The 27,093-nt window shown below is 43.4% G+C and overlaps 1 protein-coding gene across 1 annotated transcript; it reads left to right on the top strand.

Moving 5' to 3' along the window:
* The first annotated feature begins 11,665 nt into the window (after nt 1–11,665).
* Nucleotides 11,666–23,588, top strand: ripk4 (receptor-interacting serine-threonine kinase 4). The gene is made up of 8 exons (XM_034099242.2): nt 11,666–11,938; nt 13,802–14,093; nt 14,994–15,142; nt 15,493–15,542; nt 18,599–18,757; nt 19,400–19,515; nt 21,268–21,508; nt 21,822–23,588. Exons 1-8 carry the CDS (start codon nt 11,757–11,759, stop codon nt 23,063–23,065), a joined length of 2,433 nt encoding a protein of 810 aa, XP_033955133.1. The 5' UTR covers nt 11,666–11,756; the 3' UTR covers nt 23,066–23,588.
* Nucleotides 23,589–27,093: the final 3,505 nt, after the last annotated feature.

The raw sequence follows: 27,093 nt of genomic DNA, 5'->3' as shown, positions 1-27,093 counted from the left end.
TGCAGAGGTGATGCAAGGCCCTTATCAAGATATAGGAAATAACAAGGTGGTGTAATGGCTGTTTCTGTAAAGGAAATCAAAGTAAAACCTTTAGAAAAGTATTGATTTATTATCTTTTCCCCACCACTCACACCTCTTTCCTTACATTTCGGTTAAAGTTAATCTGAAAATAAAAGCCGGAGCCAATGAAATGAACTCATCTTCTGCACACGGGCAGACTAGCGCTCAGAGTGCTTTGGGCTGTTTTTCTCCACACTCTTTCTTGTTGGCCTCTCCCCTTACTTTACCCTCACAGAACTGGCTGAACCAGATCTGAGGCTGAGTCTGACTGCGAGGCAAGCTGCAACATGTGGATGCAGCGTCAGGGTGAAGACATGGATGTGGGCACACTCAGCATGATGAATTATAGGATTCATGGCGAGCTAAGAAAAAGTGAATACACCATTAAAATGTCAAGGACAGTCAATCATCAAAACACATCACTCATTTAAGTTGATTAGGAAGAGGAAACATATTGACATGTAATAAAAAATAATTTAGTTGAACCAAACCATGATCAATAACTGTTGCTGAACAATCACTCAAATGTGTAATTTGGCTTTGGACGTTGTTTAACCCATTGTCTAATGACAGTGCATCAGAAGGGGAGAGTGCTTCCTGTAAAGTCTGAGAACATAATATGGTGAGGTCCAAGTCCACACTGAGGGGGGGGGGTGGGGGGGGGGGTATAGGTTGTACTGCTACTGTGTCAACATGTGTCCCTCCTGTGAGCTAATGTGCAGCTCTGGGACATGTCCCGATCTGTCCACATGACATCAGTCTTGGCACACTTGATCCTGGCTTTGCAACAGATTGCGTGATCATAAATGGAAATACATCTGTAATGTGGAAGTAGTATTATGTGACATGTCATATGATCTTATCTGCCTATTTGGATGGCAGTTGCACATATACATGCGTTAACTGTATACGGACTGATTGCACATGATTTGATATCAGTTTAATTTGGCAGCCTGCATACACAAAGCCTGTGTGTGGTTGTGTGATTTGGATACACAGTGAAGGTGTCTGCACAGCAGAGGCTGCCATAACGGGCCACACAAACTTAAGCCTGACCTAGCTGACACAGCACATAGTGAACATGCAGCCTGTTTCTGCGCTGTACTCCAGGACATAGGGGGCAGATGTGGTGTAGAACATTGACATTACGAGTGTGTAACTTGTGTGATACAGCTATATTGTGCAACCATTTATCTTCATAGTATTACAATACGAAACACTTTATTGTCCTGGTAAGGAAATTCGTTTTGGACTCAGTCCTGCAGTTCCAAAGAAGATAAACAATCCTAAATACTCCATAGTACAAGATAAAATAAAACAGCATATTTACACATGACTTACATGTACACGGTTTGCACATACAAGTTTACGCAGACAACATATTGACAGTGACGCCCTATTGCACAAATCCCATGGCCGACATTTAAACTACACATTACTTTTGTTGTATTAGATGGTATCATGTACCAAGATCATGAGAGACAGGGAGCATAACATTTTGGGCAAGCTTTTTTTTAACAACCTAGTTTTGTAGGTCTAGGATCATTGTAAGGTGTTACCTGTCATGCATCTTTGACAAAGGGAAGAGGGAAGCTTTGGCAGTGGCAGTTGTACTGCTGCTGTTTGGCCAGGAGATGGCACACGCTCTTTGAAAGAGTGATGCTAGTAATCACTGAGTCACATTCCAGAACACTCCAGGGCCCAAGAGTTCAAAACTTTTAATCTCCATCTGATCAGATCAGATTTGGATTTTGGGGAGTTCAAAACCAAAAAACAAGATTAGCATCACTTTGATATCCGATCAGATCAGGAAATCCAATCCAAGCTTTAATCTGGATCAAATCTTCAAAACGGGGAGTTCAAACCGACAACACGGGATTGGGATCAGTTTGATCCCAAACAACTGGATTATCCTGATCCCACCAGAGGGGTGGGTTTCCAGTGGATTACCAGAGCAACATGTACTGTACAATTTATTTTAAAATATGTTTCAATTTAAATTAGATGGCAAAGTTTGTTAACTGAAATAATACTCCATTTTTAGCCTTCATGGGAAATACATTGTATTTTTTCCATTTTTTCTCACGTTTGCGGCGTGTTTAGTTTTCAACTGAATGTTGATGACATAAATGTTTATGCTCATGAAAGTCACAAATGTAATTTAGATTAAAGAAAAAATATCTTCAACAAAAAAAAGTCCATCATCTGTCCTCACCTTCAGAAGTAATTGCAGACAATAGCATCTCGCCTTGCACCGCCATCAGTCTCTCCTTTGGAGGGTCCATAGGTGGGCCTAGATCATCAGCAGGTGTGAGGGGCTCTGGGGGATCATCGATGTCAGAGAGGGGGACTCTGCGATGGACAGCGATATTGTGTAGCACAGTAGCCAGTGTTATTTGGCATGCAAAACGCCTCTTCAGTACTCCATGCAAGCGCTCAATGGCACACCTTGTTCTTCCATGGGCGTTGTTGTAGCGCATCTGTGAGGGAGTGTTGGCCGTGGGAAAAGGTGTACCCATGGTAGGAGTGGGTAGGCACTGTCGGCTAATATAACTCCATCCGGCCTGTTGGTTTGGAATTCAGTGAACAACCGGCTCTCTCTGAAGATACGTGCATCGTGGACTGACCCAGGCCATCTCACAACACAGTTGGTGATGGCAAGGTCAGCACTCCCACAAGTGCACATTGATGCTGTGCCTCCCTTTCCTGTTGACATATTCCCACTCCCTCTGACGAGGTGCTTGAATATGTACATGGGTGCAGTCGATCACCCCAATGGTGTTGGGCATGTCTTCGAGAAGAAAAAACTTCTGCTTCACTTTGGCAATCTGGCCATCAGTGGGAAAAGTCACAAAGTGATCCAGCAGGCGAGCCAGTGCATCAGACACAGCTGTCACCACTTCCCCACTGTTGTCCTGTGGACTCCCATGCTGTCAGCTATGACCTCATAGAATGTTCCACATGCGTAAAAGCGCAGGGCAGGTTGTTCCTAGAATCTTTAAAAGTACAATGGGAGCCAGAGCCTTTTCTTATCAAGCTCCACATTGTGGAATCAGCTTCCAGTTTGTGTTCGGGCGGCAGACACCCTATCCGTTTTAAGAGTGCGCTTAAGACCTTCCTTTTTGATAAAGCTTAATTAGGGCTGATTAGATTCAGCCCCTAGTTTTGCTGATATAGGCTTAGTTTGTCGGGGACATCTTACTCTCTTCTTCTCTCTGTCTATACCCGTGTACTCTCATGTTCCGATTAACCCAGCTTCCCCAAATGTCTTTCTTTTTGGTGTCTATATACGCTGGGATCCGGAGTCATGGATGATCCTGCGGTCCTGTGTCCTGGATCGCGAGCGCTGGATCTTGAGTCGTGGCTGTGGTCCTGGATCATAGGTCCTGGATGGATATCCTCGTGGATTCATCTTCCTATTATACACACATGCATTTCCAAACATTTGGACTACCTATGTTGCAAATGTATTATCTTTTCAATTTACACACGCATCTATTGCACGTCTGTCCGTCCTGGGAGAGGGATCCCTCCTCTGTTGCTCTCCCTGAGGTTTCTCCCATTTTTCCCTTTAAACTGGGTTTTCTTTGGAAGTTTTCCTTGTACGATGTGAGGGTCTAAGGACAGAGGGTGTCATATTGTCATACTGATATTGTACACACTGTGAAGACCACTGAGACAAATGTAACATTTGTGATATTGGGCTATATAAATAAACATTGATTGATTGATTGATTGATAAATTAATCATTTACAGTCTCACCAGAGTGTTAGGGAAATAATGATCTCAGACTCCTAGATGTGACATACAGGACCAACCTTGACGTCTATGTATGTCCTTTAAGGACACAGGCTGCTTCAGCCAATAATGTTATTGTTCCTGTCCTTTAAGGACACAGGCTGCTTCAGCCAATAATGTTATTGTTCCTGTCCTTTAAGGACACAGGCTGCTTCAGCCATAATGTTATTGTTCCCATTCTGTGACCGGTCAACACTAGGTCACAGATGGTCTTTGTTTGGGTGCACTGGGACACTTCCTTCTTTGTTGTTTGTGAACTCCAGGGTATGACATCTTCGAGGCCATAAGTGGCGGACGCAGGTAACTCAGTGTGCCCAACTGTCTAAAGCTATCTTATCAAAACGTGTTGATTACTCTCTTTTGGAACCAGTTAAATGGGCTAACGAGAGAGAGGCGCTCCAGAATTGACGTGGCAACCACCCGTGCAGTCAGACCGTGACTGTGTGACTTGTGATGTGAATCCTCCGGCCGTAACTCCAAATAAACCTCCAGTGTTTGACATCGAAGCTCCTGCTCTACCCTGTCTCCTTCCTGAGTCGGGGACTCCCACTGCATTGCTACACAAAAACTTCCATTACAATTTGGCGTTGTCGGCAGGATGCCAACAATCTTCAGAGCTGGTAGGTGTGATTTTCAAATCTACATTTGAACATTGCCTTACCAGAATCTGTGATTGACGGTATCCTAAAATTACCTGTGAAACTGAGCAGCTGCGTTTCGTTTTTGGTTGATGATAATTTGGGGATAGTAAACCCAGGGAATCAGTGTCTGGGGACTCAGTCCTGGCTGATTTCCTCTGTGTGTGCTGCTCGGGACGTATGTGCCATACAAGCATGCACAGCTCATGTTCAGAAAACCTTAAAGAAAGGCATCAGTGAAGTGGAGCTTCTGTGTGAATTGAAAGCAATGTAAAATATTTGTCTTGGACAAATCGCCGGATTCTGAGGGTCTTAGCGGCCAAACACAGCAGTTGAAAATAAGCAGCCAGAGATATTTACTGCTATCGCCTCTCTGCAAAACACGGCTCCAGCTGCAGCCTTGGGAGTGTGTAAGACCCCCCCGTGTTTGTGAAGCTGGAGAAGTGCAGGAAAGAGAGGGAGAAAGTCACAGCTTTTGCCTATAGGCTTTAACTCACAACACCGCCGTCTCTATTGCAACGGGACGGTCTAAAAGCACTCGTTGTTCAGGACCGCTTTCTCACGGTTAGACGGGCCAGCACGAGGTGCGTGCATCACCCGATGCGCCACGGCTCCCTAGACATTGAGGAGCAGTGGCGGTCAGGGGTGCATACATACAATTATAGGCTAATTGATCACAGGTGGGTAGTGGCAAGCAAGCATAGAGCAAACTGTGTTTCATTTTGAAGTGAACTCGATAGCAAGTACATAGGCTGGTCGTACGGACTACAGTCAACTGGGCTGTCGGAGAGAAAGGGCAGGGGGAAAGTCTGTGGGCTCCGATCGGGGGGGCACAGCGCCACTAGAAAAGAGTAGTGGTTGTCGCAAGAGGATAAGCTAGTTATCGCTCTTGGACGGCTTTAAGGCACCGATCTATGACTTGTATAAAAGGGTGAGGCGTGAGACAAGACGCCCCACTGGAGATAATTCCCCACCCCCCCTAAAACCCCTTAATCCGGACTAAATTGAGCTGGATTGAGTTTTGCTGTCTCGCTGGTGTTTATTTGGAGTTCATGTTTTGTTTGTATGGGGGGTCTATATTGGTTTGTCCCGCCGTCTTGTAATGTTTTGTAACAACTAATAATGAATCAGTCCATAGCCAGGGTAAAATGAACTAAACTTTAGTTATCTCACCAAAAGTAAATGACTTGAGAAAAATAAATAATATAAAGATGTAAAGCAAAATTCTGGTCGTATAAATGTGCTGCAAAATTAAAATAAATAGCAAAAGAGTGTTTTTATGTCCTGCCTCTCAGTGTGCAGAGGAACATGTAAACAAGAAGCACACTGTTCAGGGTGTAAGAAGAAAAGAAGATTATATTGCTTTAAGAATCCATTCTTAAATGGTATTGCTGATATGTTAAAGTGTGACCTTGTATAAACCCTATGCCCCGTCCTGCGCCCCGAGACCCTCAGAGACCTGCCTGAGGAGATCAGGGTTGCAAAATCTGTTTTGTAGGTCAATGTTGTATTATTTGTTTCATTAATTGTTGTTGAAACCTTTTGTGCTGTTGCTGCAAAATGGAAACTTTGTTGATTGTCTGTTCCAACTGGCCACTGGAATCAGATCATTAATATAAGTTGAAGTTCAATTACAGTTTTAAAAATAGTCTAACATTCTTTATTAAACTGCTTCAAATTATTTCTCGTATCAACCAATTGGTCTCCATAGACATTACTAAGATTAAAATAGTTGTTAAACTACTGACAAGTTTTCTGAAACCGAGCTTATGAACAACAGAGTGAAGGTCGCTGGTTAAGCCAGGATCAATATATTTGTTGAAGTTTTTATTGTGTGCATAATAAATGTGTTAAATTAATTGAGCAATTCTTTAAAAAGTATAATGTTGCAATCTCTTTAAAATAAGTAATTACAGTTAAAAAATAGATGTTGTTTTCCAAGGCCCACACTTTGAATCATAACATTTCCAAGTCCAACAGAGATCAGTATCACTTTGTGTTGCAAGCCAATCCAGGGTTCTACTCGAGCCCAATTTTAAATACCATAAAGAAAAGTATTGAACCCAGCTCGAGCTAAATGTCAAATGTATTTAATTAATGTGCAAGTGTTTGATTTATTTAAAGTGTTCCAGTCTAGCTTCCTTCGAGTTTAGTGTAAACAACATATTGGTTCTCATAACATTCTCACTGCTGTGCTGTCCCAAATGTTTTAAACCTTGGGCAGACAAGCACACACACACACACACACACACACACACACACACACACACACACACACACACACACACACACACACACACACACACACACACACACACACACACACACACACACACACACACACACACACACACACACACACACACACACACACACACACACACACACACACACACACACACAATGAGTTTTCACTTTATCCAAATTGTAAATTGTTGCCTTCTTTAAAGTTATTAGTAATTCAAGATTAATTATTAAATTAAATGAGGTACATAACATAGAATAAATAAAATAACTTTGACTTGATAATTTTGTTCACAACATTAGACCTTGTCCTCTAATCTCTACTAGAATAAGATAAGTGTGCATGTCTGGGTGTTTTTAAACACTCCTGTAAAGTACCTAATCTCGTTATCCTTTTCATTACAGAGCTGGGAAAATGGTGTATTGCTTAGATTCTGATCCGTGCAAGTCCAATTTTGACTGACTTTAGTTCTAATGTTAATGTTAATTTGATTTCAACCCATAAGTAATTATTTAGATTAACTCAACATTTCACATGATGGATTAGTGCTCCACATTTTTTCCCACTCATTTATTGTGCAATTAGGCCAATGGTAAAGAGAGACATTGATGACCTTGTGTCCCTTTTGTTGGTACGTGGTTCCATTTTGGTCTATGGCCTTGGACGGCTTCTACCCTGCTACCGTCCGGCTGAGTGCAGTCACAGAGATGCTATGGCTGCTCTACATGAAATGACATTAATGGTCTGGTCCGAGAAGGACACCATTCCCTGCTCCCAGAGACAATGCTCCTCAAACTGATACTGTGTCTCACGCCATGAACTGAAAGCTTGACATCTGCTTTGAACACCTGGAAGCCTCCCGGTCACACCAGCACCAAACCCTTGGGTCAGTCAGATGGGACTAACGGCTTAACTTAGGGCATTTGGTTCAGAAATATGACTCTCGTTACCGCAGAGTGGGTTGTTTTTAAGGCTATTCATACTGCTATGCAGAGGATGCCTGTAAGTTGGCAAGCTGTTAAAAGCCCCTACTATTTTTAAAATAGGCCTAATGTCAGGGGCCTCTTAGTTACCTGGTAAAAAAAGGCTGCACGGTACGCAGGCTACAATACGACCATTCTGTTCTGCTCTAACGATTCAATTGATAGATTCTACATCAAAACAATTAGCTTTTATTGTTTCCAATGATAACGTCACCTTAAGTGGAGGAATGCAAACCTGTTTTCAAATGTAAGGTTTTGAATTTGTTTGACATTTCTCAGTAATACACCCTCAGACACCACTATCATTCATGCTATGCCTCAGTAATAACTCAGATGTTAGGGGGATGAAGCTTTTCCTCCCAAATCAGAGATGCTTTGTTTTTCAACAAAGGTATACATTTCCTGCATAATATATGTTTCTCACAATTGTTTTTTTTTGCAAACTGCACACAGGTGATACTGAGTCTTCTCGAGTAATAGATTATAACTACATCATGCTTAAATAGACTCCTAAGTTATTATTTCATATGTGACATATGTAAGAAAAGGGAGGGAAGAGTCAATTATATTGAGTAATTGATTTTATATTGGAACATTTATTTCAAACCTGTTTTATGGAAGAGGAGAAAATATATATTTCTGATAAACTAATATTTTATCAAATGGTGAATTAATATAACATTTAGAATCATTGAGAAGGGGTTATATCCACAGGGACTAGCTCACCTTTAAATAACATTCTCTGCTTTGGACTGATGAGTATGATTCTTGCATGTTAAATGACTAACACAAACCTTACATTTATGCATGTGCAGTGTCGGAAGGCTCCCAAATAATTCTGAGGGGCCTATCCTATTTTTGTAATTAATGATAATGTGCTAATCCATTACTTGAGTTGTCTTCACTCAGGAAAACATCCCTATCAAGTGTTAACCCAATAACTAGGACAGCTCTGAAGGCCAAGGGTCAGAGAGAGAGGGTCACACTCTCCGGCTGCAGAGGGCACCCCCAGCCACGGGCAAGGAGGCACGAGGTCGTTCGAGATGAGAGGATTCTAATCTTCAACTATCTGAGGAGATGGGATGCTTCTTCACCTTCTGCTCGGCGGGCTCAGGCAGACAACCCTGCGGGACGAGCGAGGACTTCAGAGGCTTCATACAAGATGTCTTCCTAACCTCTCCCATCACGGGGGGAGACCTGGATGCGCCACATGGAATACGCAGTTTTGTCTGGCACTACTCTCAAGCAGCAGAAGGAATGCAGGTGGATGAGCCTCCGTTTCACTGGGGGGATCAACTACAGTGCTCACTGATGAGCCACACAAAAGCAGAGCAATTGGGGGGGTTTAAATATGGCGCTCTGATGACGAAGAGTTTGAGCCAATCAGCACCTCAGTGCTAATCTACAGTATCAGGATGCTTTTACACACCACACACTCTTTGTTAAAAGAGAGGAGGAGAACGAGTCAGAAAGACTGAAGGACACGTTCTTCCAGCTCCCGTACAAAGATGAACTTTGAATTGATTTTATATCTTGGATGTTTACAGATGTACAATTAATGACTGTCTTTATATTTCCAATGACCAGACATGTGTTGAATAGTGGTGATTAATATTTTTGCCGGATCAGATTACACTTTCGCACTAAACAAATTAATTAATTAATATTTTCAGATTGAATAATAAGATATTTATACTATTATCACAGATAATGTTAATATCCTTAATCGTCCAGCAATCAGGCTTAACAACACTACTCTTTAAAGTATTATCCATGCACAGAAAGACCTACAATGATGTTTCAAGTACTGGATTAATTTCAGTTTTGGCCCAAAACAAATATTTATAATATTTCATATAACAATTATGTAGCATATTTGATCCTCAAATTAGAGAAGTATAATTTAAAGAAATTGATATTCTATATTCAACATTAGATAAACACAGAAGAATCCTTTCCAAGTACCATAAGTAGATGCTCAGGTAAGTATGGCTAATAGAAAAATTGATAGACTTAATTTGGTACAGATCAGTGGTAGCATTAACGTTTAATCCTTCCTTTCCAGGTTTTTACAAAAGTCTTTGAATATTTGCCTAACTTTTCCTTTTCAGATTTTGAACAATGTACTTGACTGAAATGAATGTATTGATTTGACTAAGTGCCTTACTTGACTAAAGCGTATTTAAGTAAAAGTAAAGTAATTCTAAAATTGAGGACACTGCACTTTTGCAGATTACAGATTGATCAAATCACCATTGTGAATTGTATACCCTAACTGTGAATTTTGTAGCTGGATCTCTTACGATCCTAAGTTTTAAAATGCTTTTGACTAGTGATTGCCTTGGAGTAAATCTTTAAAGCGGCAAGCTGGTTTTGATTTTATAGTTTGATGAATGAAATTAACTATGGTAAATGATAAAATATATAGTTTAAAACAAATATTTAGCTATTGTGCACCTGTATTTTATGTGTGTTCATTATTATGCTTTTGACAAAAGATGATCAAACACTGATGAGAGATGATTTTCCTATTATGATTGGCTGTATCAATCATTGTGATTGAATGTTTCAATCTTATTCTACTTTGTGATGTAATTAATGTAAGGTGAGACCACACTCGAATCTGGAGACGCCTATTGAGTTAATTATGACCAAATTATTATTAGACTAATGTTTTAGGTTATCATAAATGATAAAAAAGAGGAACTGTTAGGGAAATAATTATCTCAGACTCCTAGATGTGACATACAGGACCAACCTTGACGTCTATTTATGTCCTTTAAGGACACAGGCTGCTTCAGCCAATAATGTTATTGTTCCTGTCCTTTAAGGACACAGGCTGCTTCAGCCAATAATGTTATTGTTCCTGTCCTTTAAGGATACAGGCTGCTTCAGCCAATAATGTTATTGTTCCTGTCCTTTAAGGACACAGGCTGCTTCAGCCAATAATGTTATTGTTCCTGTCCTTTAAGGACACAGGCTGCTTCAGCCAATAATGTTATTGTTCCTGTCCTTTAAGGACACAGGCTGCTTCAGCCAATAATGTTATTGTTCCTGTCCTTTAAGGACACAGGCTGCACTTCCTTCTTTGTTGTTTGTGGACTCCAGGGTATGACATCTTCGAGGCCATAAGTGGCGGACGCAGGTAACTCAGTGTGCCCAAACTGTCTAAAGCTATCTTATCTAAATATGTTGATTACTCTCTTTTGAAACCAGTTAAATGGGCTAACGAGAGAGGCGCTGCAGAATTGACGTGGCAACCACCCGTGCAGTCAGACCGTGACTGTGTGACTTGTGATGTGAATCCTCCGGCCGTAACTCCAAATAAACCTCCAGTGTTTGACATCGAAGCTCCTGCTCTACCCTGTCTCCTTCCTGAGTCGGGACTCCCACTGCATTGCTACACAAAAACTTCCATTACACAGAGGACGCAGCTCCATGGCTGCTCTCCTTCCTTTGACACTCATCTGACATGATGTGAAATTCCCTGTCATGACAATCCTCATCTGTGAGAGAGGCTCTGCTGACAAGATGAGTCCACACAATCCCAAAAGCATGTGGTCAATATCCCATAATAACCCACCTATTGTTCAGATGTACTCCCTGCTCCTACCTCAGGGGGCTTTAGGAGGGTAATGGTGTGCAGCGAGACAAATGGAAGGACACATTCCTGGTTCATGGACTCCGGCTTAATGCAGAGACTGTTATCGTCTTTCATGGCAGAGATCTGAGATATCTGGGGGCTGTATAGGCATCTGAAAACAACCCTTTTGGCAGCCAGCATGGTGCCTTGTCTTGTTCAAGTGTTCAAACTCTTCTGTTTGAGAACCATGAAGTGGTGTCAGGAAACAGCTCCATGCAGGCCCAACCCCTTTTTTCACCTGAGGAGAGGGAGGGGCCCCACTGAGGGGAAAACAAGGAAGAGCTCACCAGCAGGCAGCAGTTCAGTGTTCACTGTTCAGTGCCCAGATTGTGCCTTGGAAACGGATAAAAGAGGAGTTTGCCCTGCTGGTGGGTCGCTCGACACGGACATGGACGCCCAGGATTCTCCACATGGGAATATGGGGCTGTTAAGGACCTTTGACTCCTCCATGTTTGACAGCTGGGAGAAAATAGGCTCAGGTGGATTTGGACAAGTATACAAAGTCAGGCACGTACAGTGGAAAACATGGCTGGCTATCAAGTGCCCTCCCTGCCTTCATATGGATGACAAGTGAGTTATGGCTGCTGTGCCACATGGATTCTCTTTAAACTGATAAACTGATGAACCACATGTTCAAACTGTCTTCTCCCGGCTCTGTTCTGTTAGTTTCCTTCATGAGGGGCCACAGGAGGCAGACAGAGGCTTATATTGTGACTGTGTTGGTGAGAAGTCTTTCAGTGAGTGCCTGTGAGTCCTTGAGAGGTGAATACCAGGGAATGTGTGACTCACCTGCTGCTCGTCCGGGCACACAGTGCGGCTGTACAGGGGTCAAAGGGGCCATGTTCAGCTTTCTAGCCTGTGAGCTTGTGTTTGAGGGACCACTGACATGTTGATTTCTCCCCCAGGCAAAAGTAAGCCACATTGCTCCGGGCCATAGCTGTTTACTTATTCTAACAAGACCCAAACATGAAAGGTGCACTGCTGGTTTCCCCAATCAACAGACATGTTTCTCTATGGAATACTGGGAGGTGATTTCAATTCATGTAAATGTCAAAAAGGTGGTATTTTCCCCCAGGCAATGTTCGGGTTGCTCAACCCTCTTGGATTTTGCATAAAACCACGACTCATGCTTTTGCTCTGCACAGATCCCTACAAAAAGGTGATTTTATATTTTGTGATTTTAAGTGTTTATGTGAGATAACAATCTATGGAACTTTCCATTCTTCTTGGCTATGTGTGCACACATTGTTCATCTGTGCGCTTCACATCTATTATCAATATCATATCACTAAAACCTTCCGTTTTGAATCCTCTCAGAACCTGTTGTGCAACTTAAAGCCTCGCTGAACCTGAACCACAGATGTTATCATCCCCAAACTGCAAAGTATATAAACAGTGGTTTGACTGCAGCCTTCATTGACCCACGCATATCACCAGCAGCAGGGACTCAAAGCCACCTTTGTCTCCTGCTGCTGTGTGGCACACACAATTCAAGAAGCCGTAGAACAGGTCTTACCGGGCCTGTCTGTTAAAACAGGGACATTGTTTGGTTCTGAGGGTGCTGCTGAGGAGCACTTTGGATTAGATGAAGAATTTAGCAAACAAGTGCTTTCCCATTCTCCCTTAGATTATTCCTGCCTGGCAGACCTGGGGATTTGCCTCCTTCACTTGTACTGCGTATAAAGGACAATTATAGGCAGGCTCCCTTCTATAGACCATGCTAGTAACCTGATGCATGTCACCACTAATAGACCCCTAGGCATCTCATTTCATTTGATCCATGGTGGAAACATAGAGTTCTCCCCTTGCTGATATATCTTCCTCTCATCTACTTCATTAAGGGTTTGCATTTTGAAAGCAACCCTTGCGAGAGGCTTGTTCGCTGAGGTCATGAATGACCTGCCGGTTGTGTGTGAGGTATGCCGGCAGGTCCAGTGCACTGATAAAGAGAGCTGTGCAAAGGTTGAGCAACAGAAAAAGAGCTCTGTTAGACCGGCCGGCTGCCTGATGCATTCCAGGCCGGCCACCATGCCCTGGAGGCCTCGGAAGAGCCAAGAGTACAATCCACAATCTGGATTTGAGCAGTGCTAAATCAATAACAGACGTCTGACACAGCTCTGAGGGCAATGCCAGTAAACATGCTGCTGTGAGTTCAGCAGCATTACATGGTGTGCCGGAATCTGTGTTCGGACAAAGGTATTGCCAAATATGACCGCTCAAAGAGTAGGATGACCTCACACTTACCAGATCACTGTTTTACGAGAAGGTTGATAAGTACCTGTGTGAAAATGTATGTGGTTAAAAACAAGCTAACCTACATACCATAAAACTGTGTTTCAGTTTTGTTTTTAAAATGACAGTCCCTCCAGCAGAGGAGCATGGTTCAATGGTGCCACTCACATTTCACTTTGTGTATCCTCTTTGAAAACCCAGGGACCGTTCAGAGCTACTGGAGGAGGCTAAGAAGATGGAGGCAGCCAAGTTCCGCTACATCCTGCCTGTGTACGGCATCTGTACGGACCCCCAGGGCCTGGTCATGGAGTACATGGAGACGGGCTCCCTGGAGACCCTGCTGGCCACCGAGCCGCTGCCCTGGGAGCTGCGCTTCCGCATCATCCACGAGACGGCGGTGGGGATGAACTTCCTGCACTGCATGAACCCCCCCCTGCTCCACTTGGACCTGAAGCCGGCCAACATCCTGCTGGACGCTCACTATCACGTCAAGGTACGGAGATTGTCACTGAGTGGTGTTTGTCTGTTGCCTGCATTGAGTTCATTATGAAATGAGTGACAGCAAAGGTTATTATCATATTCTGCTGGTACTGGGAACATATCTGAAATATGTGTAATATTATGACAATGTTAAGTTATTTATATGTTTGCACACAGAAGATTGCATACAATTCAGTTAATGAAAATATTATAAATGTTAACTACTACTAGTTAAAAACTAAAAGAATAATCAAAACAGGAAAGAAAAGAAAGCTAACAGAAATAAATACAGACAAAAAGAGCAGAAAACTCACCAATCTGTTAACATTACTAATTTAATCAAAATCATGAATTATTATAATTGTTTTGAATCATAGTTTAAGGATGTCATGTTTGGTGGTTGAGGATGGCCATGAAGTTATATCACAGTCTTCTTTGTTATAAACATGGTTGGATGTCAGTGTAAAGGAATGTCAGCCATGAGGAGGTTTGCTATTCCTTTTGATCCATTTTCATGTGGCAGCCCGGCACATGCTCTGGGCAGACGGGCGTCTCTCAGCCTCTGTCCAACCTCAGAGCAGCTCAACTGTGCTGAGAGCGATGGGTGGGAACTGTCATTTCTGGAGTTTAATATGTGGATGTAAACACCTCACCGGGCTTGTCCCGACAGGATTAATTCAGCTCCTATTAAAGCTCCCTCTGTCAGTGTGTGCCTGAAAGAGTGTGGGCGTGCACTCTGAAACGTGAAGGGCCTCTCCTCTCTGCAGGCTGGGACACGGCTGCCCGCATCATACACTGAGTGCTCATAATGGGGCTCAGTGGGCAGACTTAGTCATCAGTGTCACGCTGCTTCCTGAGAGAAAGCTGCTGGGTGCTCTGTTTGAGGGTCTTATCTGATCTCTCTCTGTCTCAGATATCTGATTTTGGCCTGGCCCGCTGGAACGGCCTGTCTCGGGCTGATGACATCAGCAGAGACGGCTTCTGCGGCACCATTGCCTATCTGCCGCCCGAGAGCATCATTGAGAAGGACAAAGCGTCGGACACCAAGCACGATGTATACAGGTTTGTTTTTCAGCACTCAATGCAGGTTTTTCCTGACTGTCGGCCTTTTCCCTTTCATGAATCACTGTTATTAATCACATCGAGGAGATGGAGTAGCCCATTAGTTACACCATGTTTAACATTACTGAAGACAGATGCATTTTATTTTCTTACAAAGTTTCAGTTAAAGGGGAACATATTTTATAACCACATTTACATAAAATTATTTTTGATAAACTGACTGCACTGGTTTAAACAGGGAGCATAAGCTACAGTATTTCAGCTTCATATTGGAAATGTGTTTGGCAGCATTATGTCTGAGCTTTTCTTTGTACTGACATCTCTTAATTTTTTGTTTGCCTCTATTCCAGTTTCTCCATAGTCATCTGGGGGATTCTCACACAGAAGAAACCCTACCAAGGTGAGACTTGCATGAAAACAATACGGATTTCCTTAGAGGCCAACAAAAACAAAAGTATAAATAATGATAGTAACTGAACATATTGATAGACTTCTTGATAAGGTCTGGTTTATTTTTTATTTTTTAATGAATGATTTATGGCAACACGTAATTAACAAGACACAAGTCTACAGTGATGCTAGTCGCTATGGAGCTGAACTCAGGCACAGTGGTGCTTCAAAGATGAATGCTAACACTAGCATGCTAACATGCTCACAATGACAATGTTGACATGCGGAAAAGAGGTATGATATTAACCATGGTCGTAATCTTACATTAATATGTTAGCATGCTAACATTTGGAACTTAAAGGTGACATGTCATGCTTTTCCGGTTATCACCCGTCCCCTTGTGTGTTATGAAGGTTTTTATGCATGTAAACGGTGTGCAGAGTCAAAACCCTCAAAGTACACCCTGTAGCGAGTAAAACTCTAACACAGAGAAGAACTCCCCAAAACGCCTCGTTGGTGAAACGTCATCATCCATTTGATTCTTCCGGGTACATCAGGACGTCATGTTGTAACCGGAACGAAATGGACCAATCCGTGGAGCCGTTACGTTAAGTCCGCGGAGCCGTTACGTTAAGCCCCCGCTGATTGGTCCAAATTGACCAATCCACGGACTTCCTCACACACACGCAGCTCAGCTGATGTCTCCTCCGGGCTGCTGCTGATAACAGACCGTTGGGATTGCGCGAAATTCTCTCTGCAGACCCATTCTCACAGCGTGTATCAACCTTTTTCTTCTCAATATCAAGCCACACTTATTGTTTTTACTTCGGCTGAGACTGTGTGTGTGCTCATGGTGAGTTTGGCTGTGTTTCGCTGTGTATCGCTAAACAAGGAAATCACACCTCCACGGAGCTCAGCGCGATTCACAACGTGAAACAATCGGACGTTGTGAATCACCCCGAGCACACACAAAGTCTAGGCCGAAGTAAAAACAATAAGTGTGGCTTGATATTGAGAAGAAAAAGGTTGATAAACGCTGTGAGAATGGGTCTGCAGAGAGAATTTCGCCGCGATCGCAACTGTCTGTTATTAGCCTGCAGCCAGGGAGGAGAAATCAGCAGAGCTGCGTGTGTGTGAGGAAGTCTGTGGATTGGTCAATCGGAGCACACTGGGCTCACAGGGAGGGGGCAAGAGCTCCAACGAGCCCTTTGGTGGAGAGAGTGAATACACGTAGTTTACAGAGATGCTGTATGCCAAACAATGTGAGTTTGTAATATCCCTCAACAATGGTATTATGATCAGTAGAAAGGACCATTGACATGTGGCCTTTAACAATTACACCAAGTGCAGGTAAGATGATGGGAATGTTATTAGTTTTGTTGGATACATATTTCACACCATAAATATCCATCTCATGCATGGGCGTGGGAAGGAGGGTGCTGAGGGCGCTGCAGCACCCCTAGCGCCGGGCAGGGGGTGCGGAGCTCCCCCTGTCTGAATTATTATTTGACGGGTTATTGCTGCTCCCCGCTGGTGCATAATCTGTTTAATATGTAGCCAATACATTCCACATTGTTGACAATTCTACCTCAATAATATAACACATTAACCGTGCTTTACGTGAACCTCATCATGACACTAGAGAGGACGGCAGGACTGTAATTTGTAATAATGAGAGAGAGACCGACCGACCGACCGACCGGTGCCAGCAGCAGGGACAGTGTTGTTAGCATCTGGTTAGCTAGCTGCACTAACGGACATAAGGAGCTGTTTGTTCCACAACCAGCTGGAGGAGAGCTCTCCTCTCAGACTGAGAGACTCAGGTGAGCTAAAGGACTCTCTGAGTGTTTAGATAGTTCACTTTAGTCTAAGTTATCTCAATGGGTCTCTAACGGTTTGGTCACAAATTATTCAAAAGATTATTTCCGCGGCACACCTTCATATGATCATTATAGTTATAAAACAAATAAGAGAATAAATGAAAAACAGTTATTAAATACTATATGGCAGTAAAACAAGAATACAGTTTGAAAGGGGAGTGATTTGTAAAATATCCATAAAGAAAAAGAACATCTGCTTCCAGTTGTGTTTCATCTGGGTGTTGAGAGATGTATCCATAGATCTCTTCATGTTGCTCTCAAAGTGCACCAGATTGATGCTTTTAACTTCAATATTTAAAATATATCCCCACTCATAGAAAATAGCACTTTACCCCTGCCTATATGCCGTGAGCTGATTATCGAGCCTTCATTGTAACAGTCGCGGGTGTACCGTGTGTGTGCGTGTGGGGAGTGCTTTTGTGCGTGCTCTATAGTGCCCGTAATAGTGTTCACTGGAGTGCAGCACCTCAGCACCCCCACTCAAAATACCTTCCCGCGCCTCTGATGGTTACGCTAGAGCTTGACCGCACCAAGTCAGAGGATCACCAAAGTCAGCAGAATCGTCTTCTGGGGAAAATGAATGTCTGTACACAATATCGCACAACCCAGAGACATTTCAGTCTACATCGAGTTATACTGCTGCCACAGCTAAAATTGCTATTATTAGTCACATTGTAGGGACTACAGGTGGCTGTAAATCATTACAATTACCTTTTTTAAGGTAAACAATTGTTGGTGCTTATTTGTTTACTCTTTGAATTCCAAAGCAGGCAGTTGGGCAGGGTATATTTTCTCCCAGGCGTATCAGGTAGCAGTTCTCTACAAGGTATTTGGCTCCTTTAAAGCCCAGCAGAGGATCACAGGTTGGCACTGGCACCGCCTATGTTGATCCAGACGTAATTAAAAAGTAAAAAAGTGGCCTGGTTACCATCCCATTCCTTCTTCCTCCTCCACCTGCAAAGGGTATTATGGTTACAAAAGAAGGTGAAGTACCAGTGATTAAGGCCTCTACCTGTTTGTTCTGAATCATTGACATGGCTGATCCCACAGTCAGATAGAAAAAGGCCGGGGCAGGAACTCTTGAGAGCTTTTAACGTGGGAAACAACAGTGGTCACACACTGCCTTATCTGAGCATAACCTGAAATATAAGTGACGAAACTGAAGTATCTTATTTTCTTTTGCTAGGTGAGAACAATATCCTTCAGATCATGGTGAAGGTTGTGAAGGGGGTGCGTCCGGACCTGGCTGCTGTGCCGCGCTGCCGGCCCTCGGCCTGCACTGGGTTCCTGAGCCTCATGCAGCGCTGCTGGACCACCAACCCGGACGCCAGACCCAGCTTCCAGGGTGAGTTGTGCCTCGTCACTCACAATAAACTGGGTGTTATTGCCTTTATTTGTTATTTGTTACAATAATCTTTACATTTGTTTTTGCAAATACACCAGAGCAAATTTTAAAATGGTTCCAGTTGCAATATATTAGTATTGGTTTTAACCGTTATATTAAAAAGAAAATGAAATATTGATATGACGTTAATGATGCACAGGTGATTAAATGGTGTACATCTGAAATAATGAGGTTATAGTTTCTATAAGGCTCTCTTCACAGGACGTCACAAGACACACATTTTCCAAAATAGAGACAAATACGCACAATAAACAAAGTAAGAGAGGAAGTGACTGATGGCATTCTTTTTTTTTTCTGTGTTGCTCAATAGATACAGCAATAATATAGGTGTGTGAATTATTTTGGCAACACTAGTTAGGTATTAGAAATCACATATTGTACCAGCCTCTAGCAAATGAAGAACATCAATCTCAAACCCAGTGCTCCTGTTCCTTTAGCTAAACACAACATTAGCATATATAATTACACAGGCCAGTTTAATATATATATTCTTTCTCCTAACTTAAGCTTTCCATTCCTCTTGTATACCCTAATCTATCCCTGCTATCACTGAAACATGACACAGAGCTGTTGTCCTTCCAGAAATCACATCTGAAGCTGAGGATCTCTGCTCTAAACCTCAAGAGGAGACCAGGACAGCAACCCCGTCAACGTCAGAGCCAGAGCCCAAGACCCCCAACGCTCTCACTAGTGACCAGGTAACACATGACCAAAGCCCCAAGGATGGAAGACGTAGTGTGTGTTATTACATTACATTACATTACATTTAGCTGACGCTTTTATCCAAAGCGACTTACAATAAGTGCATTCGACCAGGAAGACACAACCTTGAAGAAAACAGAATCATAAAGTACATCAGGTTTCATAGAGCCAAGTATTTCAAGTGCTACTCAACTGGCTATAGATAAGCCAGTCCTTTATTAGTATATAAGTGCTCTGTTAGCAGTTCTTTGTTAGTCATTCTATCGCTCGAAGTGGAGTCGAAAGAGATGAGTTTTCAGTCTGCGCCGGAAGGTGTGTAAGCTTTCTGCTGTCCTGATGTCAATGGGAGCTCATTCCACCATTTTGGAGCCAGGATAGCAAACCCACGTGTTTCTGCTGATGGGAACTTGGGTCCCCCTCGCAGCGAGGGTGCAGCGAGTCGTTTGGCTGATGCAGAGCGTAGAGCACGCGCTGGGGTGTACGGTTTAACCATGTCCTGGATGTAGGAGGGGCCAGATCCATTCGCAGCATGGTACGCAAGTACCAGTGTCTTGAAGTGGATTCTAGCAGTTACCGGAAGCCAGTGGAGGGAGCGGAGGACGGAGTGGTGTGGGAAGATTTAGGAAGGTTGAAGACCAGACGAGCCGCTGCATTCTGGATGAGCTGCAGAGGTCCTCCTGATGTTGTAAAGCGTGTATCTGCAGCAGCGGGTTGTAGCAGCGATGTTTGCAGTGAAGAACAGGTTGTTATCTAGGGTCACACCCAGATTCCTTGCAGTCTGAGGAAACAACAGAGGTGCCAATGTTGATAGTCAGGTCAAGAGTGGGACAATCTTTTCCCGGAAGGAAAAGCAGTTCAGTCTTGTCAAGGTTGAGCTTGAGGTGGTGAGCAGACATCCACTGAGAGATGTCAGCTAGACAAGCAGAGATGCGTGCGACGACCTGGGTCTCTGAGCGGGGAGAGGACAGAATGAATTGGGTGTCGTCAGCGTAGCAGTGGTATGAAAAACCATGCGGGCTAATGACAGATCCGACACATGGGGGGTTATTGTCCGCTTTGTTCAAGCGTAGTACAGTAGATCATGTACAGCTCCCTTTCCAATGGGGACAAACAACTGAAGTGATTATCCACTTCATATGTTGTTGTTTTACTTCTCCCATGTTCTTCTTAAAGCTTTTAAACAGCCCGATTGCTTTCTCATGTAATGTGTTACTAAACCCTCAGACACTGAGTGGCTTATCTCTTTATTGCTCCAGACATGACTGTGACCTTTTGCGTCACATGTTGTGTAAATGTTTGATCCTAAACAGTAGTTGCCTCACAAATCAGGAATGTTGACAGATGGGATTGTTTGGCCTCCTTGCTGCTTCTTCATTTCCTTTGAACTAGACTAGAGGTGAACTTCCTGTTAGGGACAGGCGACAGCTGTTAATCAATAATATCCGGATAGAAGACAGGCTGTTGTGAACTTCCGTATGTGTTGACCTTAAAGGACTTTATGAAACCCAAGTTCAACAAAAAATCACAATGTCAACATTCAACAGCTACTGTACTGAGAGCAGCTGTGTACTGAGAGCAGCTGTGTACTGAGAGCAGCTGTGTACTGAGAGCAGCTGTGTACTGAGAGCAGCTGTGTACTGAGAGCAGCTGTGTACTGAGAGCAGCTGTGTACCAGAGCGGCAGCTTCATAACTGGGAATACACTTAATGGTACAACCCAATATGCTCATCTGGCTTTTTGTTTTACAGGTTAAAGACAACAAGATGGTGCGTCCAAAGTCAGCCATGTTGCCGGAAAAAGATTACAGCCTGTCGGAGCTGTTGAGCCAGGTGGATTCTGGGATCTCGAGGAGCTTTGATCGACTAAAGGAGGAAGGTTGCCACAGCAAGGAGAACACATGCAAGAGGCTGTCTGGCATCTCGTCAGCTGACTCAGCCTTCTCCTCCCAAGACTCCATCACGCTGTCTTTTGAGAAAGAAAGCACATGTGGTAAGAGCTAATCATAAGCTATGAAGTGGAACTTTTAGGGTTAGTCATTCATGCAGAAATGCAAGAGACCATCGCCTGCTGATGCCATATTATTGTGGGCATGGCCAAATTTGGTCAGACGCACATCTTTGCTATTTGTTTGTCGCCAATCAAACATCCTTACACTTGCATAGAATTGAAGGGATGTGATAAATAACCGCTTAAGTTCATTTTGCTCGTGTGACCGTGCCATTATTCGTGTAAACTTAAAGTACTACAGAAACCTTATTACTAGATTTTTTTTGTCTCAATCCTTTTACTTCTTACCACTTAGATTCTGCTGAGGTCCAGAGGCGTAAGCTGTGTGAGGCCATCAGGACCAAAGACACTGCCAAGCTGATGAAGATCCTCCAGCCTCAGGACGTGGATCTTACCCTCGAGGGAGGAGGCAGTCTGCTCCACCACGCCGTCACTCTGGGCAATGAGGAGGCCATCAAGTTCCTCCTCCTGAACAATGCCAATCCCAACTTTGCAAATGCTCGTGGCTCCACCCCCCTGCACCTGGCCACAGAGAAGCACCTGAAGTCCCTGGCAGAACTTCTGCTTGGTCGGCGCAGTACCAATATTAATGCCAAGGATGAGGACCAGTACACAGCGCTGCACTGGGCTGCCCAGATCGGGGACGAGGCCATCACACGGCTGCTGCTGGACCGGGGGGCGGCCATCAACGAGACCGATGGCCAGGGACGCACACCGGCTCATGTGGCATGCCAGCACGGCCAGGAGAACGTCATCCGGGTGCTGCTGAGCAGGGGGGTTGATGTACGGATCAGGGGTAAGGACAACTGGACGGCACTCCACTTTGCTTCCTGGCAAGGACATCTTGGCATTGTCAAGCTGCTGGTCAAGCAGGCCGGCAGCGACGTGAACGGGCAGACCACAGACGGCCGCACTCCGCTGCATCTGGCTTCCTACAGGGGGCATTACCGGGTAGCACGGATCCTTATTGAACTAGGAGCGGACATCCATATGACGTCCGCTGGGTTAAACGCTCCCCTGCACGTGGCGGCAGAGACAGGTCACACCAGCACCTCCCGCCTCCTGATCAAACACAAGGCAGATATTCTCGCACACAACGCCCACGGACTCACTCCTCTCCACCTCGCCTCACAGCGAGGACATCTGGCCACAGTCAAGATGTTGATAGAAGAGGGGGCGGCCCCCGAGAGTTCCAACCAGGCCCTACGCACCCCCTGCCACCTGGCAGCCGAGAACGGACACTGTGAAGTCCTGAAAGAGCTGCTCCTCCACTGTCCAGATGGTGGCGCTGTGCTGGACGAGCAGGGCCTCAGTCCGTTACACCTGGCAGTACAGGGGGGGTACTCAAACATCATCACAATGCTGCTGCCCCAGGACAGCCAGGACCTGGTTGCTACGAGCCCAGTGCAGGCAGCAGCTGACCCGCCCGCTCCTCTGGGGGTGAAGCTGCCTCAGAGGAAGGTCGTCATCCTCAAACTGACGGAGCACACAGACTGCCCGCAGCCCAGCAGCTCACAGTGGGCCTCCGCTCCCTGCTAACAAGAGCAGAGGCCCTGCCTGTACAGAACTCTCTTCCATGTCATCTTTATACTTTTTAAGAAAGTTGTTGGGACTTTAAAGCCTTGTCAGCACTGTAGGTTATCCTTATGCAGAAAAGCTTGAATGTAAATATGTACACTGTGAATAGAAAGCATAAAAAACATTGTGTGTTTGGATTTTAACTTTTTTACTTAACAAGCTCATTTTTTTTACTTTACCAGCACCAGCATCAGAGTTATGATTAGGAAGCCCATGAGCTGGATGGAGGGTTTCACTGAACCGCACTGCAGCTGGTATGCCTGCAAGTGTTCTTTAAGAGATCACCAACATCGCTCACAAGCTTTACTAGGGGTATGCTGTAGATCATCAGAGCCATTGCATTAATGAAAAACATTATTTCAGTGTTCTTAACCTGTTACATATCAGTGCTGGATCATCCATTAAAACATTGGAAACCTTCATTTTGTTTGACCTTTTTTCCTATTGGTAACTTTAAAAAGAAAAATCTGTTTTCAAGGCGCAGGTGTGTCAGTTTTAAAACCACAATAATGAAATGCTATTCAAGGCGCAAATATGCAAACTGTATGTGCAATAATACGTAAAAACAGATGTTGAACACCTAAGAGGGCAAAACTAAACTAACTGTATTTACAAAGGATGACATGAAACAATTGCAAAAGCTTATTCCTTGCACTTCTGTTTTCTTGAGTATTTTTGTATTTTCCTTTTTCAAATGTTGATTTGCAGTTGAGAAATTGTTTTATTTAGTCATAACTGGAATTATAACCATTTTAATTCCAATCCAATTGGTGTCCGAAATGGGGACAAAACATTTTGATACAAGCAAGATTTACCGATGTTAAAGGGGCCCATTCTGCTGATGTTCAGCTTCACATCAGTACGTAGTGTCTCTCCTGGGACACGTCTCCATGCTTTAATGTTCAAAAATGTTCTCATACTGCCTCTGCTGCATCTCCTCTTTTCACCCTCTGTCTGAAAACCCAGTCTGCTCTGATTGGTTCGCTGGCTGGCTGGCTGGTAGTGTGTTGGAGAGAAACTCCCTCTGGAGGGAACAGGGATGTTAGCCTCTGCAGACCATTGACATGCACTAAAACCTATAATATACACTGCAGGAAAGGGAAACCATAAAAGCACAATAGGGCCCCTTTAATGTCACACTGAGGATGAAAAGACTCTCCCACTCCACAAAATACTCTATTTCTTGTCACTATTTAAAGTCATGCTGGTTCTCCAAATAAGTAAAAGTATATATTGAGAACTTTCTCTCAACACGTCCTGTCCGTGCAGGCTTGGTGGAGACAGATCTGGTTTCAGAGTCTGTTCTGCCACTGCTCCACCTGCATGAGAGCTGTAATGATCCGCCTTGATGTCAGGCGGAGTTGGCAGGTCTGCATCTGCAGCCTTAAACCTGTATATTATTATTATTATGTCTCCAGACCCCACAGAGCACGCTCAGGTTGGCACAGAGCATGGGAACTGCCCCCGAGGGGGATCACAGGCTGCAGGATGATGGATGAGTGATGAGGGGCGCTGCAGTTCTCCCTGCAACTCCAGCCTGTTGGCTAATTCTTTAGACCACTTCAGCTTTTCATCACTCACTTAAACCAACATGCCATGCCGCCTCAAGGGCTCGTTTTTTGTAATCTGAGAAATTGAGTACGGGTGCTTTAATTGTCTGTTTTTATAACTCGTGTTTGCGGAGTGTCAGAAAAGAGCTGGTGAGATGTGTATAATCTGAGGGTGCCTGTGTTCTGTACACAGCAGTTTGTCCTGCCTGTTGCCTGGCGACCTGCCTCAGATCCAGCTATGGGGGAAGACAATAGTCATGCTGTTGACTAATCTCAGCTTCCAGCTCCTGTCAAGACGGCTGTTGTCTTTAATGGACGGGTAGGTTTAGTGTCATACAGTAACTTACAGTGGTGTTTTTTCCTTCTGGGCTACGGAATGACTGACTGCAATACACTAGGGGGAAAGGTCATGTAAACCACCAGTTTACAACTACCATAACATGTCAAATGTAACACTAACCGATCATTGGAAACTCTGATATTACAAAGAAAATAAACTGAATGACAGCACAAATTAAAAATAAGATAAGTATTTTTGTTGATTCCATGTTTTGCAAATATGTAGTTTTAAAAGAGACAGAAATTGAAATCTATTTAGATATTTTTTAAATGACATAAACAATTAATGCCAACAAAAAACTACAGTAATACAATGTAACTGAAGCAAAAGGGATTATTTTCCTGCAATTCGGGAGAGTATCTTTAGAATCAGAACCAGACTAAGGTTTATTGTCAAGGTATTCATTTATCCTTGATGCTTGGTGATATCTCAAATGTAATAAACCTTTACGATTCAAACAAAGGACAACAAAAACAGTCCTGACTCAAACAAGCAATATAACTATAAGTGCAGCTTGCATCATACGACTTTGAAGTGCATTTTTTTTAGTTCACTGACATAACCGAGTCATTTCCTTTTCTTTGTGGTATAAGAGTTGAGCAGGAGGAGTTTTTTTATAACGGTAACAGAATCATAAGCTGGAAGGCAGACAAATTCAGAGGTACCCAGTTCTGTCGGAGAAAATCTGACAGGTGTGTCCCTTGGGCAAGACACTTCACCTGAACTTGCTCCTGTGGGTATTGTCCACAGTTTTCTGACCATTGCAATGTATGATATATGTGTAATGTGTGTATATGTAAAGCGCTTTTGAGTCATTGAAAAAGCGCTATAAATAAATGTAAGGAATTATTATTAATTATTATTAGAGTGCTGCATCATTAGATATTAATAGTTTCCCTGGGAAATGAAATGCACTACAGAAATTCTGTTTGTTCGTTTTTTGTTTGTTTTTAAGTTAATTTGTCTCTGGGATAAACGTTTTTATTTTTATTTTATTCACCTAACAAATTATTGTTGTCAACAATTCATAAATGTGATTTTTTTGTTCGACAGTTATGGTTACTATTAACTCTGTAGATTAGGATGTTACCGTAGACTGTAAGAAGATGTATCGTCATTTTAGAAAATATAACTTTTGTACTTTTTAGCAGAATTTTCGACTACAACTTGTAAAAGAGAACACAAAAGAGGCCCTATTATGATTTGTGTAAATGATATGGTAAAACTCCTACATTTAAATGTCTTAAAGTGAAGTGCAACAAGAGGTCAGCACTCTTCCGTCTCTGTCTACATAAGGATTGAATGTCTTTATCTGAAACGAGTCAGCATTGATTCATGTTGCACAGTTTACATGTATTGTTATGGGTGCAGTTATCTTGACAAGCAAGGTTTTTGTGATCAGTCTGCCTCTCTGAAGACTGCAAGACTTCCTTCTTGTAAGACATGGTGTCTGGTTGCTCCCTCTTTTGTCTGACTATGATGGAGACTGAGTCATGCCTTTTGGCTCAGGCAGACCAATAACAAACCCCATGAAACATGCAGAGGTGATGCAAAGGCCCTTATCAAGATATAGGAAATAACAAGGTGGTGTAATGGCTGTTTCTGTAAAGGAAATCAAAGTAAAACCTTTAGAAAAGTATTGATTTATTATCTTTTCCCCACCACTCACACCTCTTTCCTTACATTTCGGTTAAAGTTAATCTGAAAATAAAAGCCGGAGCCAATGAAATGAACTCATCTTCTGCACACGGGCAGACTAGCGCTCAGAGTGCTTTGGGCTGTTTTCTCCACACTCTTTCTTGTTGGCCTCTCCCCTTACTTTAACCCTCACAGAACTGGCTGAACCAGATCTGAGGCTGAGTCTGACTGCGAGGCAAGCTGCAACATGTGGATGCAGCGTCAGGGTGAAGACATGGATGTGGGCGCACTCAGCATGATGAATTATAGGATTCATGGCGAGCTAAGAAAAAGTGAATACACCATTAAAATGTCAAGGACAGTCAATCATCAAAACACATCACTCATTTAAGTTGATTAGGAAGAGGAAACATATTGACATGTAATAAAAACATAATTTAGTTGAACCAAACCATGATCAA

This window comes from Pseudochaenichthys georgianus, chromosome 14 (assembly GCF_902827115.2).
Source record: "Pseudochaenichthys georgianus chromosome 14, fPseGeo1.2, whole genome shotgun sequence".
Taxonomy (NCBI): domain Eukaryota; kingdom Metazoa; phylum Chordata; class Actinopteri; order Perciformes; family Channichthyidae; genus Pseudochaenichthys; species Pseudochaenichthys georgianus.
Note: the sequence above shows the minus strand (reverse complement) of the source record. Positions and strands in the feature narration are given on the sequence as shown.

Bases quoted from the DNA above. Each gene is read 5' to 3' on its own strand.
- ripk4 (XM_034099242.2), top strand. From the start codon at position 11,757: ATGGACGCCCAGGATTCTCCACATGGGAATATGGGGCTGTTAAGGACC. The intron at 11,939-13,801 runs GTGAGTTATGGC...TTGAAAACCCAG, and splicing joins TGCCTTCATATGGATGACAA to GGACCGTTCAGAGCTACTGG. The intron at 21,509-21,821 runs GTAAGAGCTAAT...CTTACCACTTAG, and splicing joins TGAGAAAGAAAGCACATGTG to ATTCTGCTGAGGTCCAGAGG.